The following is a 16,491-nucleotide window of genomic DNA, read 5'->3' as shown; positions in this document are numbered from 1 at the left end:
CCACACAGATACACAAACAAACATATATACGCATCTAACAGATACACTTTTGGTGCGAGATAGTCAGAAGGAATGTTTGTCTTTGGACTAGAGAAGAATCTACCAAAAAGGGATAACCCTTTGCAATTTATTGCTCCATAAATCTAGAGTCTAGATTAGTTCTTTACAAACCTCCCCAGGTTGTACTCTACAACCGATTCGTCTATGCACATTGTTTACTTTTCTTCAGTGACCCAAAAGTACCCAAAGGTAGCCAAAATATCCACAGATTTCCCCTTTACAGATCTACTATTTTCTTACCTTTTTAATTTCTGATTATTGTTATTATTGTTATTGTTAATATTATTATTATTAATATTATTAATATTCAGATTGTTGTTGTTGCTGCTGCTATCCACAACGAATGCTGGCTGCTGCTGCTGTTGTTGATGATGTGGCTGCTGCTGCACAGAATGTTGCAGGATCTGTTGCTGTTGCTGTTGGGGCGTTGTGGTTGTCGTAGTTTCGGCTAATTTTCCAAAACAAATGTTACGGCTACTGTCGCGTACCATGTTTCGACAACATTCGAGCACTCACAGCAGTTGCTTCTTCCACGGTTATTTAGGCGTTGCATCGCGTCGTATGCCACAAATGGAGGCCACGGCTGCGGTGGCGCATCTTTATCGAATTTAAATGGAGTGGAGCACTCCACTTTGTTGCATTCAACATTATACACACATTTCAATCTGTGTTAAAGGGATCTTTATCTATATCTTCTTTATCTTTGATTTTTTGTTGTTTAGATTTTCTCGATTTTAGATACTTTCTTTTATGGAGGATTTGCACTGGGAGGGAAAAACGATACATTCATTAGATACACTTTATAAATATATATTTGGGATACATTTGGCACTTTTGGCATCACTCTCACACTATATTTGGGGGATGGTTTTGCACTTTCTTTTGGGGATATTTTTGGGATCTCTATGGATCTTTGGATTTCTTCACTTGCGCCAATTTATGTTAATTTAAACAACTAAAAATGGAAAAATTGCAAAAGTATCTTTAATTTAATTTAATTCTCAACAATTTAAACATATTGAAAACACACAATGGGGGACAACTCACAAGCCTCTCCAGATCTCTCAGCGAACAATTCACCCGCCCCAAGTGCCACAGAATCTCTGTAGAATCTACAGCGAGCCCTCAGGTCGGATGTTGATGATTATTTCCCTAATAAAAACTCACTACAATGATGCGGGAGAGCGGGGTGGAAAATGGGAATTGTATAGAACGAATTACAATTTCCATGGCAAAATATATCTCTTGATCTTTTGGGAGAATAAAAGATGCATACAAAAAAGTTATTTGATAATGGGATGTTATTTTTGGTATCAGAAAACACACACAAAATGGAGAGAGACATCATCAAGATGAAGATGAGTATGAGTATCTTCGTTTTTGCATCGATAACTTATATTTAGAGTCGGAAAGTACTCAGAAAATCACATATTTGATCTGAAACCATAAATTTCCAATTGAAAATATAAATATTATCTCTAGGAATATACATTTTCCATAGAAATCTTTCATTTATAACCAGAAAATATACATAGATTTTCCTGTTCTCTGGTTTCTGGTCATTTCATCTCTTTTCAAAAATGAACAGAAGGTGGAAAATGAGAGACGTTGTCCGTCGACAGTGGCACGTTATTATAATCCATTCCAGATCCCAGACCGGGGTCGTCCTACCCCTACCTCAGTTAAGCCCGTCCCCGCCCTAGCTATTCACTCTCCATAAGAACATCCCGTGTATACCATTCCATTCGAAGAACATGGTCCGGTACCCGGGAGTTTTGGAAGGGGGTCCATTGCGAGGCCGAAAACCAACCCAACGAAGCATAGCTACGCGGTGTGCTGTGTGGCGGGGCGGGGCAGGGAGCTGTTCAGAGGGTTAAGGGTGGGAGAGAAGGAAAGGGGGAGGCAGGAGAGCATGTTAAAATTCCATGCATTAAAGAACCAAAAGAAGAGAAGAAACAAGAATAGCAAATACAATTCATGCTGCTGCTGAAGTTCGGCAACGTTGCCTCAGCCTTAGCTCTCTCTCACTCTGTCTCTGTCCCTCTGGCATGACTCTTTGCACTATCTCTCTTTTTCTTGCAGCCTGTGCTGCTGCGGCTTGCCTCTGCTGATCTGCCTGCTGCTCTGCCTGATGAAGTTCGGCAACAGCGCTTTGTTTGCTTATAATTGACGTTTGCACTGAACGCCTGGGGTCTCTTCGGTGGCCAGAGTGAGATAGAGCTGCTCACACTTGGTTGCTAGAGTGAGATGGAGCGACAGGTTTTCGACGTCGTTTCGTTCCATGTTGTTGCTGCTTCAGCGCGCACACACAGAGAGCACAGAGTGTACGCGTGTGTGTGTGTGTGTGTGTGTATTGGTTGTGTTATGTACTTTTATGTATATAAAGAATTTATAGCTGGTACTTTTTTCTTCTTCTTCTTTACGGCATGGCATGGCTTGGATTGTGGGGTGGGGGAGGCCGCATGGAAAAACGAGTATCTCTCTGCTCTGTCGCTCTCCGTTGGGTTTGTTTTTTGCGCCCGTCCGTCCGTTCGTCATTGTTGTAGCGCTGTCGTTGTCGCTGTTGCTGCCTCTGCCTCTGCCACTGCTTGTATATTTATAAATGGTTATGTAGTCATTTTGCCGTCTCTGCCTGTGGCTGTGTGTATGTGCTGTGTGCTGTGTCGATGAGGGGTGCTTTGGGTACGCGCGCGTTGTTCTTCCGTTTGATGACGACGTATCCCCATCCACGGCCTGATACGGCATAGAATTGTAGCTTTGTAGCCCGCATGTTGTAGTTGTAGTTTTTCCCATTTTGGGGGCGCAGGCAGGAAATCACATATAACATGGTGGGGTCTCTATGCCTGTGCGCGATGGCTGTGCAAATGAATGTATGTACGTACGTGTGTGCGTGAGTGCTAGCTGGCTGTACAAAAATGGTAACTGCGCAGCCGCTCTTCGGAATACATATGTATACCGAGCAAAACGAGCTGCCTCTCGCTCGCACCTATGCTAATTTATACAGGGGGAATAGGGGGTAACACAATGGGGCTGCTGCTGCTGCTCCAATCGATCGTGAAAGTTTCTCTCTCGCTCGCCAGGGCCTGGCTGTACTTAAAGTTGGGGCCCGTGCGACAGACCCGCTTTAGTCGCCTTACATGCTTGGTGGGGTGCGGTTGTTGTTTCTCTCTGCTGCCTGCTTGCTCTCTCTCTTTCTGTCTCACTTCGCAAACCGACCACCCCACCCACCCTCTTTGTTGACGTGTGCGAAAAAACAAACAGAAAACAAACTGAAAGAAATAACAGAATTTTACACAGAAAAAATAGTTTCTCTTTGTGCGTTGTTCACGTTTTTTGCGTTTCGTCCAGTTTTTTCGTTTTGAACAGGCGCCGCCTGACGCCATTTTGAGACAGCATTTAAGGCCTGAGCGCTCGGGTACCAATTATTGCGATATTTGGTTTAGTTTTTGGGAGAACTCATATTGAATGATCTACGATGATAATTATGGTTATGGGGGGAAATATCCCATTAAAGAAGATGATTGCCTAGAATTCATGAATTTTCAAAGCAGAAGAAAAAACCAGTTTTCACACGCATACACATGGGCGGGAGTGTATGTATTTAGCGCGCTGCTACGTGACCACATACACATGCATGCACACAAAGCAAAAGCAGAAAGAAGAAGCAGCAACGACAGCGACGACGACCGACCGCATTTGCACGGGCTGCTGTCAGAGAGAGGGGGATGGGAAGCATTTGCAGTATTTGAAGCAACGACTTATAGCAAGAGAGAGAGAGGGGTGTGGTAAGAAGAGATGCCACCACATGCCGCGACAGCTTTGTAGTTTTTCTCGCCACACACAACGACGTAGTATTCCACACACATACACACCCATACTAGCGCAGGCGCACGCATACAAAACGGGTTAAGAAGAAAAAACAACCGATTCGACGCGACGCGACACGACAATTTCTCTCCAACCCAAAACGCTGGCCATCTCGTTTTAACCTGTGCAAGCAGCGCATATGTTGCTCCCTCTCTCTCTGCCTAGTTTATTTTGCGTTGTTCGTTGTGTAGTTTTGCTGCAACACACACACAAACGCACGTACAGGCGAACAAACGAGCGCCATGTTACTTTTTCGTTGGGTTTTTCGCCTGCCTGCTGCTGCTTGTAGTCGCTGCCAACGTCGCTGCCGCCGCTCTTTATTTTCAGCCCCGTTGCACGTCATCCGTCGTTTCCCCCTAACCCAACAAGTATACACGAATGTCCATGTGTGTGTGCTTTGAATTTCTGATGAAATTCTTTGCTTTCGAGTTAATTGCTGCCCGCAGCCAGCAGAGGACAGCGACAGAGGACTGCGAAGCCGGCAGCGTAGCCCCAGCCCCAGCCCCCGCCCCAGACAGAAGTTGTGCCATTTTTCTTTGTGCTGCAGATCGGATCGGCTGGCGAATATCCTCTATATAGAATGTGTTGAATTGTTTCCTTTTTAAGTTGAATTTAGCTTTGTTTTTGTCCGATTTGTTTTCGGAATTTTTAGAGATACTTTCGATTTTTTCATATTTTTGTTGGTTTTATTCCGATTTTTCATCTTTTTGTGTATTTTTTGGGATATTTCATTATTTTCTGGGGTTATTTTGAGGGATATTTCAACTTTTAAATAACTTTGCTTGGGTTTATTGCTATTTCACTTGTTTAAAACACTTTTTGTACACTTTTTGTTGAAACTACAAATGGATATTTGCAGCTCCATAGATTCTTGCACTATCCAAACTCATTTATTGGTTTGGTTTTCGTTGCGTTTTGATTTCCTTTCTTACCAATTGAAGTGAGAGCTGCAATGATATGGAACAATGAAAGGAAATATTATATACAAGTGTTAATGATTATCATTTTCTAATCTATAGTCATATATTTATACAGGCTGAAGAAAGAAAGAAATTTGTGGGAAGAAATTAATATTTTTAATTCCCTCTTTTATTTTCGTATTACAAATCGTTAAAGCTATGATTTCAGCAACATATTTGAATATTTTAAATTCTGATAAAAATAAACTCTGGTTTGTGACACATGTTTTCTGTTCCTAAGAAAAATACCCAGACAGCTATGAAACTTTCGTCTAGATTTGGATAGAAAATTTACTAAATTTGTACTCATTTTTATAGTTGTATAGTAAAAAGGTTTAGAAAAAGGTGGAAAATCTCCCTTTAAAAAAGAAAACCAATAAAATGAGCTAAGAAATGTAATATATATTTTTTTGGTCCAAGTAAATATATCTCTCAGAAACATGCTGATTTTAGGGAAATTATAATTACGTACTATTTATTAACTCGTAATCACATTTATTTCCTGCCTCAGCAGTCTCCACTTAGGAATCTGATTTTTGCTACCACTAATATTTATTACAAAATTATAGCTCTATGCTCGCCTTCCAAAACGATGCAATTTACTCTTTATGAAACTGTGCATTGCCCCCCTTCAAGAATGCATATATTTCCCTCGAATGGTAGGTGTATCTCCTTAACAATTCTCTCCCCCCAATAATGTGTGTCTGACCCTAAAATCAGGGATACACCTCCAGTTCCACTCGTTTTGCATGGGTCTGGGGCATGGGGAATTGTGGGGTATGTGCCCCACCTGTCTGCTCCTGGAAGCTTCCACAAAAAGCAGCAATACTTACACCATTGATGAGGTGTTCCTTAACTGCTAAGGGATCCTGTTTTTTGTCGGCTTATTGTACACCCGTTTTGGACTGTTTTCGAAATTTACGCATTTTCCTGGTTGTATTTGTTTGCTGGTATTTTTTCGAAAAACCTCCAAAGAAGCGACGTAACGATCGACCGGTACAGTTCTTTAACGGTGGGGGCTCCTAAGCTATGGCCCAACGATCCCGAACCGAATCGCGAGTCCAAATATTACCGTTTATATGTTATTTATTATATACTATTACTCGTTTGGAGACACAACAAATTGGGGGGATTTTTTATTGCGGCTTTTCTACGAATTTCATTCAACAGAAAAAGCATCACAAAAAATTATTTTTGTATTGAGAAAACAACAAAAAAATTGCATTATTTGTTGGTATTTTTATATATTTGCTTTTTCCTTTTTTGTTTTTGTTTGTATTTGATTGTATTTGCTGTGGTATTTTATTTGCTGGTATTTTTTTTTGCTGTAGCTCTTTCGCCTTGGAATTGCTGTAATTAATGCATTTTTCACACACTCACAAACACTCGCGCACACACACAGATACACTTTTATAGATGGGGGGTGTTGCTGGCAGCAGGGGATTTTAGGGGCACTTTTGCAGATAACACTAATTTTATTTATTTTTTGTGTGTGTTTTGGCGGCGTTTTTCTTGATTTTATTTATATTTTTGTGGTATTTTTTACGGAAAAAACGCGCGCGCCTCCGTCTTGACTGTTTTGCGGCGGTTTTTTTTCTTTCGCTACAGCACGGCGATGGCGATGGTCGCAAGACGATGAATCCGCATTGACCAGGTACTTCGGTTCGATGATGGGGCTTTCGATATTTTCCTGTGGATGAGTGTTGCTATCGATGATTGTTGATGAGGGCATGCAAGGTGTTGCCTTAGAAATGTTCTTAGAATTTAAACAATATGATGACACTGTGGTCCGACGTCATTTAATCGATTGATATGTAAGTTTAGGTGTAGCAACAAGAGAATATTGCTCCTCAAGATGACTTCCCATGGCTTCTGAATTAATCTAGTGTGGTTCGATTCACAACACAACAAATGAAAATCATTAATTAATTTGGCCAATTTTCTAAAAATAAGGGGCACTTTTTATGACTTTCCTTATTGAGGTTTCAAATTGTTCGATGGTAACAATACTATCGTGGGTTTTCATTGGGTTTCGTTGGGTGGCCACTATCGATGTTCTACCAGCTCTAGTTTCCAGCGGAACTATTTATAAAGTATACTAAAATTTACCTTCTCGTTTTAAAAATATACCGTTGTCTTAAATCATAATCCACGATTTCGATGTTCTATTTGATATTACTTTTAACTTAAGACTTTTAACACTGAAACAATAATTTAATCCGTTTGAAGAATCAATTTGGCTTATTATGTATAGTCTTTTTTATTGGTTTGTATACCTTATATTTTACATATTTGTATTTGAATTTTATATACAAATCACCCCTTCTGGAAGCAGTCTTCAGTATGTAAGTGTATGTAAATTATTATGTTAGATGGTAACATTGAAATATATTGAAAAAGAGCGCCCGCAACTTAAGAGGAAAATAAATTCAATTGTTTTCCTCAAAGGGAAACGAAACATAAGTAAATAATATAATAGGCTCGGTGGGTTCTGGGGCAGTTCTTCTATCCTTACAACATAATTGGGGCTAGACTCCGGCTTATACATAAATACATTGTATTTATTGTATTGTATTGTATTGTATTTCTTTTGCTAAGGAAGCCGGACAATGATCCAAAAGTCATCATCATTTTAGAGGCAGACATTGCAAGCTTGGCCAAGTGAAAAGCCAGCCAAAAGCTCCACGCCATGACATACCGACAGCTTGTCACTCGACAAAAGCTGAAATGCATGGCATCTGTTTGATTCTGTGCTCATATTGAGCCGCACAAATGAGGAGAGAGAGGAGAGAGTGTCTTGCTCTCTCTGCTGACCTAATCCTCTCTCCGCTGACCTAATCCTCCCTTTGCTGAAAATTCCTCTCTTTGGCATGTGACCGCAAGGCAAGTAGGTAAAAAAGGACGAACTTTTCAAAGCACTGGACTTTTTGTACCGTATTTACCTGATGTCGACACCTTAATTTTTGGTACAAATTTCGCACCATGAAAGCTCTTTTGCTTTGTTAAGGGAGTTTTGAAAGCTCTTTTCCTTTGCGAAGGGAATTTGAACAACTAGTCTGACAACTAATAAAACTGAATATCAAACAAACAAAATATATTAATATTTGAATATAGAAAATATATAGTATATATAATTCATTTATTTATTTATTTTCAATTAAAGGAATAGGGATAGGGGAGACGATGGAAAGATACAATTAACAATTTCGCTAAAATAGTTCAGCAACAAATACATAATTTTTAAGATCTCTCTTATACTTATTTGCTATTGTCGCCCTCTCATACCGTTTATATACCCTTCGTATACCAGTTTCGTTTCTTTCATTCAAATATTTTCGATCGTCGCGCCGTTCTCTCTTCTGTTTCTTGTTTCTTGTTTTTCTTCGTATTTGTCTTTGCGCGAGTCTGTTCGCGTGTGTGTGTACTCCCTGAAGTTTATAAAAAGAAGTCGAAAAAGTGTTGGCACTGCAACCAAAATGTGTGTTGTTTTTTCTGTATAACAGAAAATGTGTTTGGGTCAACGTAGCACTCTCCTGCCCCCCCCACGCAAGGAATTTTCATACATAAATCCCAATCCGTTCTGTAGCTGGAATCAAATTGTCCGGTAAGTGAATTTACAGTGGTTTTTTCCCACTCCACGCGGAGTTTTTAAGCAGTTTTTCCTACTTTCCCACTTTGTTTCTGTTTCTCTTTCTCTGTTTATGTGCGATCTCAGAAGTAAACAGTGAGAGAGAGAGAGAGAGAGAGAGTGAGCTGTTAGACCCTATTATACGAGTCGTAGGGATCAACTGTTATATTGAAAGGTCTTTTTCGAGATGTTTTTCCACTGCCAATCAACTGAATTGCAAAGTACAGGGTCTCTGCTAACTGATCTATAAATTTCTGCTATGAAATTACACTCACAAATCCCACATTCGTATGTCCCATAAGACACTACTAATTCCATGTACTCGAACATGCCATAGCATGCCTAGAAATTTAAGTGTGGATTGTGTGCATTGCTGTAACATGATGCCATGCCTCAAAGTGAAGACATTACTCGTATTCATACTACAAGGCAGGGGACTCGAAAAAGTGCACTTCTAAGCGCTTTTCGTCTCGGCAACAATGGCAGGCAGGGAGCGAGGGTGGGATGGCTGATGGCTAATTAAAATGTGAGCCAAGCTTCGCCTTGGAGGCAGATTGGCATTCATCTTCTAGATTGTGTGGCATGGCGGGACAGGCAGGATTTGATGTGCAGTTTGGGGGTCTAATTATAGTCCAGCATCTGATGTCATATGTTAGATTCTAAAACTTCCACAACATGTGTGCTCCAGACCGAACACCAACAACCGAACTGTGTCTCATTCTGTGTTCTCAGTGATCTCTCGGATGTGTCTGTGTGGTCAAATCAAATTGGAAATATAAACACACAGGCACTGGAGAACAGAAAAGAACCAAGAAAATTGTATGAGCAAATTTTTATAAACTGCCCAGAGGAGTCTCTATATACAGACACACTGTATGTACATACATTCCACTGTACTGGCACATGAAGTCGTCTGCCGCTCCATTATGTACATAAGTATGTGTGTATGTAGTGCCCATACCGATAATAACCCCATCTGTAGATGTGTTGTGTGTATGTTGTCTTTTTTGTTTTTTGCCGTTTTGTTTATTTGCCCGTTTCCTCAGCCGCTCTATGCCGCCTTTTGAAACGAAACTGAAAACGAATTTAATCAACGAACAAACAGAAAACAGACAAATTGAACAATAAACGATTTATGTATAAGGAGTACGAACCCCTCGATGCCCATACAAATTTTCTAAATGCTATGCAAAGTTCTGAATTCCCTTTTAGATCCATCGTTTTAGCTGTTAGATTCGAAATATCTGAAGCTCCGGGTTTACGGGACCAAAAAAAAAAATCATATTTATGTAGGGGCACATCTTTTATCTGTATCTGTGAATGAACTCTTATCTGGGGGACAGTTGAAATTATGAAATATTTTTAGCCTGCGGAGCTGCCAGCTCCCGACAATGTGCTCCCACTGCTCCCCATCTTGTTTGCTGGATTGTCCGACGGCATTTCGAGACTTTGGGGAATGCTTATCGCCAGCGCGTAGCCCAGTTTACGTTTTTGGTTTCGATTTGGTTGCGTGCACCCCTGGCCCCTCTCTCTTGCGACGACTAGGCGATAAGAGATGAAGCAGAAACCCAAACTGTGGCTTCGGGTATGGGAAATCTGGGAAGGTACTAGGAGAGGGCCACGAATATGCAATGCTCTCCAGTGTAAAGCGAATTACAATTCTGAGAGATTCGTTACTCGTTTGCTTAACTTGTATTCCAGTCCTTCCGTAAAGATTTGGAAGATGGTTCTTTAACATTAGTGAAATTTGTAATCAATTCCATAAAGATACAAGAAAATATCAGAGAAGCAACAAAATTAATCACAAATTTCCCTTCCTTATAGTTTAAACCATTCTACCCTTTCTTTTTACTATAAACAAAATACAGTCCAGTGTTTGACTTGGTCCAAGTGGATCCAAGACTTGAAGCTGATAAACCAGGCACCAGGCAACAACGGATTAAACGCTGGGGTTTATGTTTATCGCCTTTATTCTTATTCGTTGTACACAGTTGCGATTTGAGTTCATTCAGTTTTCCGTTTCGATTCTGCGTCTCAGTCGGTGCGTAAGATTCGTTGGGTGTGGATGGTGGCTGCTATTTGGTACAAGAAAACGAAAATAAATGTGAAAATTAGAGCATCTCATGTTGATAAGAAGATCAAAGTTTGGTGTGGGCAGAGAACGAACAAAAATCTAACCAATGTCGTCGCTTTTTCTCTTGGTTTTTTCAGAGCTTAAGGAGAGCGCAGCATGAAAGGATAAAACGGTGCACAACAGACAAGAAGAAGAATCCGAAAAACAAAAGGGTAAGAGAGAGATAAAGCTAGTGCCATTGAGTGCATCATATAACTGTTGTTGTCTTTTTTTAGATTTCATATGAAAGGATAACGGCACACAGGAGAGAGCGAATAAGAGTCAGAGTAAGCAGAAGAGTGAGCGGGATAAGCAGATATTCATAGTTTTCCCATTTTCAGATTATCCTACAGAGGATCACGTGGCAGAAACCAAACGAAATAAAAAGCTGATTAAAGACGCGACCGGAAGTCCCCCAGTGGAACACGACCCCAACCTCACACACAGAGAGAGAGAGAGAGAGAGAGAGAGAGAGAGAGAGAGAGAGAGAAAGAGAGAACACAAGTGTGCTTGTGTGTGTGGAGAGAGTGTGACCGCTTGCGATGTTGGAGCTGCTGCGACCGCATCGCAGCGGCCTTATCGCGGCTTTCTTTGTGCTCGCCGTACTCACCCCACTATGGGGCACGGAGGCGCAGAGGCCACCTCAGCATGGGCGCCGTGACCGGCCGCGCAATCCCCCGCGGCAGTACATCAAGACGCATCCGTGCGAGCGCTCCTCATGCTACCCGGCTACCGGCAACCTGTTGATTGGACGCGAGAATCGACTGACGGCCAGTTCGACTTGTGGCCTGCACTCGCCGGAGCGTTTCTGCATTCTGTCCCATTTGCAGGACAAGAAGTGCTTCCTGTGCGACACGCGCGAGGAGACGCGCCACGATCCGTACAAGAACCATCGCATCGGGCAGATCATCTACAAGACGAAGCCGGGCACGAATCTGCCCACCTGGTGGCAGTCGGAGAATGGAAAAGAGAATGCCACCATTCAACTGGACCTCGAGGCGGAGTTCCACTTTACCCATCTGATCATCACCTTTACCACCTTCCGGCCGGCGGCCATGTACATCGAGAGATCCTTTGATTTCGGCCGCACCTGGCATGTGTATCGGTACTTTGCCTACGACTGCGCCGACTCCTTCCCGGGTGTGTCCACTGTGCTGCACAACATTACGGATGTGATGTGCACGTCGCGCTACTCCAATGTGGAGCCTTCGCGCAATGGCGAGGTGATCTTCCGCGTGCTGCCGCCGAACATAAATGTATCCGATCCGTACGCGGAGCACGTGCAGAACCAGCTGAAGATGACGAACCTGAGGATCCAGCTGTCGAAGCTGCACAAGCTAGGAGACAATCTGCTGGACAGTCGGCTGGAGAACGAGGAGAAGTACTACTACGGCATCTCCAATATGGTGGTGCGCGGCTCCTGCTCCTGCTATGGCCATGCCTCGCAGTGCCTGCCCTTGGACATGGCCATCCAGGGAGAGTTCGGAGATGGCATGGTGCACGGCCGTTGCGAGTGCACCCACAACACCAAGGGCTTGAACTGCGAGTCCTGCGAGGATTTCTTCAACGATCTGCCCTGGAAGCCGGCATTTGGCAAGCAGACAAATGCCTGCAAGAAATGCGAATGCAACGAGCACGCCGTCAGCTGTCACTTCGATGAGGCACTGTTCATCGCCTCGGGCCATGTGTCCGGTGGCATGTGCGACAATTGTCTGCACAACACCCAGGGCCAGCACTGCGAGGAGTGCATGCCGTACTTCTACCGCGATCCCTCTCAGGATATCCGGTCGGAGCATGTCTGCCAGCCCTGCGACTGCGATCCATATGGCTCGTTGGACGATGGCATCTGCGACTCGGTGAACGACCCGGAGAACGGCGCCGAGGCTGGCGCCTGCCACTGCAAGGCCTTCGTGAAGGGTCGCCGCTGCGACAAGTGCAAGGATGGCTACTGGAATCTGCAGCCCAACAATCCCGACGGCTGTGAGGAATGCACCTGCAACATACTCGGCACGATCAACAACTCGGGCTGTGTGATGCACACGGGCGAGTGCAAGTGCAAGCGTTTTGTCACCGGCAAGGACTGCAACCAGTGCATGCCCGAGACGTTTGAGCTGTCCGAATCGGAGGATGGCTGCTCCATGTGCAACTGCGATGCCGGCGGCTCCTATGACAACTTTTGCGATGTGCTGACCGGACAGTGCCGCTGCAGGCCGCACATGACTGGCCGCACATGCTCGCAGCCCAAGCAGAACTACTTCATACCCGATCTCCATGTGGTGCACGAGGCCGAGGTGTCCGATGTTTGCATCTCGTATGGAAATAATGGCAACTGCAGCACTGTGGCGGAGGCGCCCACCAGCGGCACCACTGGCTTCACGGGCATTGGGTTTACGCGCGTGCCCGAGAACTCAGAGTTGGTCTTCACCGTGGACAATATTCCCCGCTCGATGCCCTACGATGTGGTGATCCGCTACCAGAGCACCTCCCGCGGCGATTGGGATGACGCCTACATCACGCTGGTGCGCCCCGATGAGATCGACCCGGATGGCGAGTGCGCCGAACTGGTGGCCGCAACCGCTTCGGAGACAAGGATTCCATTTAATCTGCCCGATCGCAATCGCCAGGTGGTGGCCCTGAATGATGTGTGCCTGGAGGCGGGCAAGGTGTACAAATTCAAGATATACTTTGAGCGCAGGCGCCATAACGAGGACAGCCCCACGGCCACCATTTTGGTGGATTCGCTGACGCTGATCCCTCGCATAGAAGTCACCCCGATCTTCACGGGCTCTCCCATGGCGGATCTGCGTCGTCGGGAGTACGCCAAGCACAACTGCAATCAGTCGTTGTACGACATCAACTACAAGTCGGATCCCGAGTGCCGAGACCTGGACAACTATGTGAGCACCTATGTCCATGACGGTGCCAGCATGTGCAACTGCAATCCCACCGGTTCGTACTCGAAGGTTTGCGACTCCAATGGTGGATTCTGTCACTGCAAGCCGAATGTTGTGGGACGGCAGTGCGATCAGTGTGCCCCAGGAACCTATGGCTTTGGGCCGGAGGGGTGCAAGGCCTGCGACTGCAACAGCATTGGATCGAAGGACAACAACTGTGACTTGATCACCGGTCAGTGCCAGTGCGTGCCCAATACCTATGGCAGGGAGTGCAACCAGTGCCAGCCGGGCTACTGGAACTTCCCCGAGTGCCGCGTCTGCCAGTGCAACGGGCATGCCGCCCAGTGTGATCCCCTCAAGGGCACCTGCCTCAATTGTCAGGACTTTACCACTGGCTACAGCTGCGACAGCTGCCTCGATGGATACTATGGCAATCCGCTGTTTGGCAGCGAGATCGGTTGTCGCCCGTGCCGATGCCCCGAGACGGTGGCCAGTGGCCTGGCCCATGCCGACGGCTGCTCTCTGGACACGCGCAACAACAACATGCTGTGCCACTGCCAGGAGGGTTATGCCGGTTCACGCTGCGAAATCTGTGCGGACAATCACTTTGGATCGCCGGAGAATGGCGGCACTTGCTCCAAGTGCGACTGCAGCAACAACATTGATCCGTACGACACGGGCAACTGTGATCGGGAGACGGGCTCCTGCCAGAAGTGCCTCTACCAGACGACGGGCGATCACTGCGAGCTGTGCCGCGATGGCTTCTTCGGCGATGCCCTGCAGCAGAATTGCCAGCAGTGCGATTGCGATTTCTTGGGCACGAACAACACGCTGGCCCACTGTGACCGCCACTCGGGACAGTGTCCGTGTCTGCCGAATGTCCAGGGCCTGCGCTGCGATCAGTGTGCGGTGAACCACTGGAAGATTGCCTCCGGCGAGGGCTGTGAGGCCTGCAACTGTGATGCCATTGGTGCCGTTCAGGAGCAGTGCAACCCCTATACGGGTCAGTGCAAGTGCAAGCAGGGATTCGGCGGAAGGGCGTGCAACCAGTGCGAGGCCCACTACTGGGGCAACCCGAACGAGAAGTGCCAGGCCTGCGACTGCGATCAGTATGGAGCGGCGGACTTCCAGTGCGACCGGGAGACGGGTTATTGCGTCTGCCACGAGGGTATCGGTGGCTACAAGTGCAACCAGTGTGCACGCGGCTTCATTGGCCAATTTCCTCACTGCTCGCCTTGCGGCGAGTGCTTCAACAATTGGGATATTATTCTGACTGCCCTCGAGGACTCCACGGAGGCCACCATTCAGCGCGCCAAGGAGATCAAACAGGTGGGCGCCACCGGCGCCTATACGGCAGAGTTCAGTGAGCTCGATAAGAAGTTGCAGCACATCCGGGACCTCCTGCAGAACACCTCCGTCAGCCTGGAGGACATCGACCGACTTGATGCAGAGACGAATGGCTTGAAGCAGCAGCTGTTGGCCTCCCACGGCCGACTGGCCGAGACGGAGCGCAACCTGGATGACGTCTACAATTCGCTCAGTCTTTCTGGCGTGGAGCTGGAGGGTCTGCAGAATCACTCGCGTCTGGTGCAGCAGCTCTCAAAGGAGCTGAAGGAGAACGGCATTCAGCTGCAAGAGTCCAACATCGAGGGAGCTCTGAATCTCACGCGCCATGCCTACGAACGGGTGAGCAATCTCTCGACGCTGAAGGACGAGGCCAACGAGTTGGCCTCCAATACGGATCGCAACTGCAAGCGCGTCGAGACGCTGTCCAACAAGATCAAGGACGAGTCCGATGCCATTGCCAACAACGACAAGACCATCGATGATTATCGCACGGAATTGAGTGCCCTGACGTCCCAGATTCCCGAACTGAACAACCAGGTGTGTGGCAAGCCGGGAAATCCCTGCGACAATCTGTGCGGCGGTGCGGGATGTGGCAAGTGCGGCGGATTCTTGTCCTGCGAGCACGGCGCTCGCGCTCACTCGGACGAAGCACTGAAGGTGGCCAAGGACGCCGAATTGGCCATCACCATGAAGAAGGATCAGGCGGACCAGACTATCCGGGCGCTTACGCAGGCCAAGCTCAATGCCTCGGAGGCATACCAGAAGGCCAAGGCAGGATTCGAGCAATCAGAGCGGTATCTGAATCAAACCAACGACAACATAAAGATGGCCACCAAGCTGATCAATGCCGTCACCGACTTCCAGGAGAACAAAACGGCCTCGCCGTTGGAGAGCAAGAAACTGGCACAGGACACGCTGCTGCTTGACCTTAAACTGGATCCCAAGGAGATCGAATCGCTCGGCATGAAGATCAACGATGCCGTGTCCTCGCTGAAGAATGTCGAGTCGATCATCTACAAGACCCGACCGGATTTGGAGCGTGTGAATCGACTGCAGAGCACTGCCAATGCCACCAAGGAGATGGCCAACAGCATTCTGGAGGCGGCCAACTCTGTGGTGGAGAATCTGGCGGCTGCAGATGATTCGCAGGGCAAGGCCCAAGATGCCATACAGCAGGCGAACAGCAACATTGAGCTGGCGGCCAAGGATCTTGAGAAGATCGACGAGGAAACGAATGCAGCCGAGTCGCCGGCCAATCACACGGCCCAGCAGGTGGAGGAGCTGGCCAAGAAGGTGCAACGCCTGCAGAACAACATTGTGAAGAACGATCGCGACGCGAAGGAGATCACAAAGGAGGCCAGCCGCGTCAAGCTGGAGGCCATGCGCGCTCGCGGCGAGGCCAACAATCTGCAGTCATCGACCAGTGCCACCAACCAGACGCTCACTGATCGCGCCAGCCGCTCGGAGAACGCCAGGGAGCGGGCCAAGCAGCTGCTACAGCGCGCCTCCAAGTTGACGGTGGACACCAACGCGAAGCTGAAGGATCTGAACGATCTGCAGTCGGTGTATCAGATCAAAAACCAGGAGCTGGTCGAGCTGGAGTCGGCCATTCAGCCGTTGAAC

General features: G+C 46.5%; 1 protein-coding gene and 1 long non-coding RNA gene across 2 annotated transcripts; one reads left to right on the top strand and one right to left on the bottom strand.

Annotated features, from left to right (window-relative positions):
* Positions 1-810: 810 nt before the first annotated feature.
* On the bottom strand, positions 811-6,518 carry LOC117584442. Its single transcript, XR_004573849.1, has 3 exons — positions 5,720-6,518; positions 4,860-4,874; positions 811-824 (listed from the first exon to the last, which is right to left on the bottom strand). It is a non-coding gene; the product is annotated as an uncharacterized LOC117584442 (long non-coding RNA).
* Positions 6,519-10,548: 4,030 nt separating this feature from the next.
* Positions 10,549-16,491, top strand: LOC117583935 (laminin subunit beta-1; the record flags this gene model as incomplete). The annotated part of the gene is made up of 4 exons (XM_034272617.1): positions 10,549-10,596; positions 10,726-10,800; positions 10,864-10,914; positions 10,969-16,491. A coding segment is annotated over exon 4 (5,322 nt), but the record flags the coding sequence as incomplete, so codon positions are not given.

Source organism: Drosophila guanche, unplaced genomic scaffold (genome assembly GCF_900245975.1).
Source record: "Drosophila guanche unplaced genomic scaffold, DGUA_6, whole genome shotgun sequence".
NCBI lineage: Eukaryota > Metazoa > Arthropoda > Insecta > Diptera > Drosophilidae > Drosophila > Drosophila guanche.
Note: the sequence above shows the minus strand (reverse complement) of the source record. Positions and strands in the feature narration are given on the sequence as shown.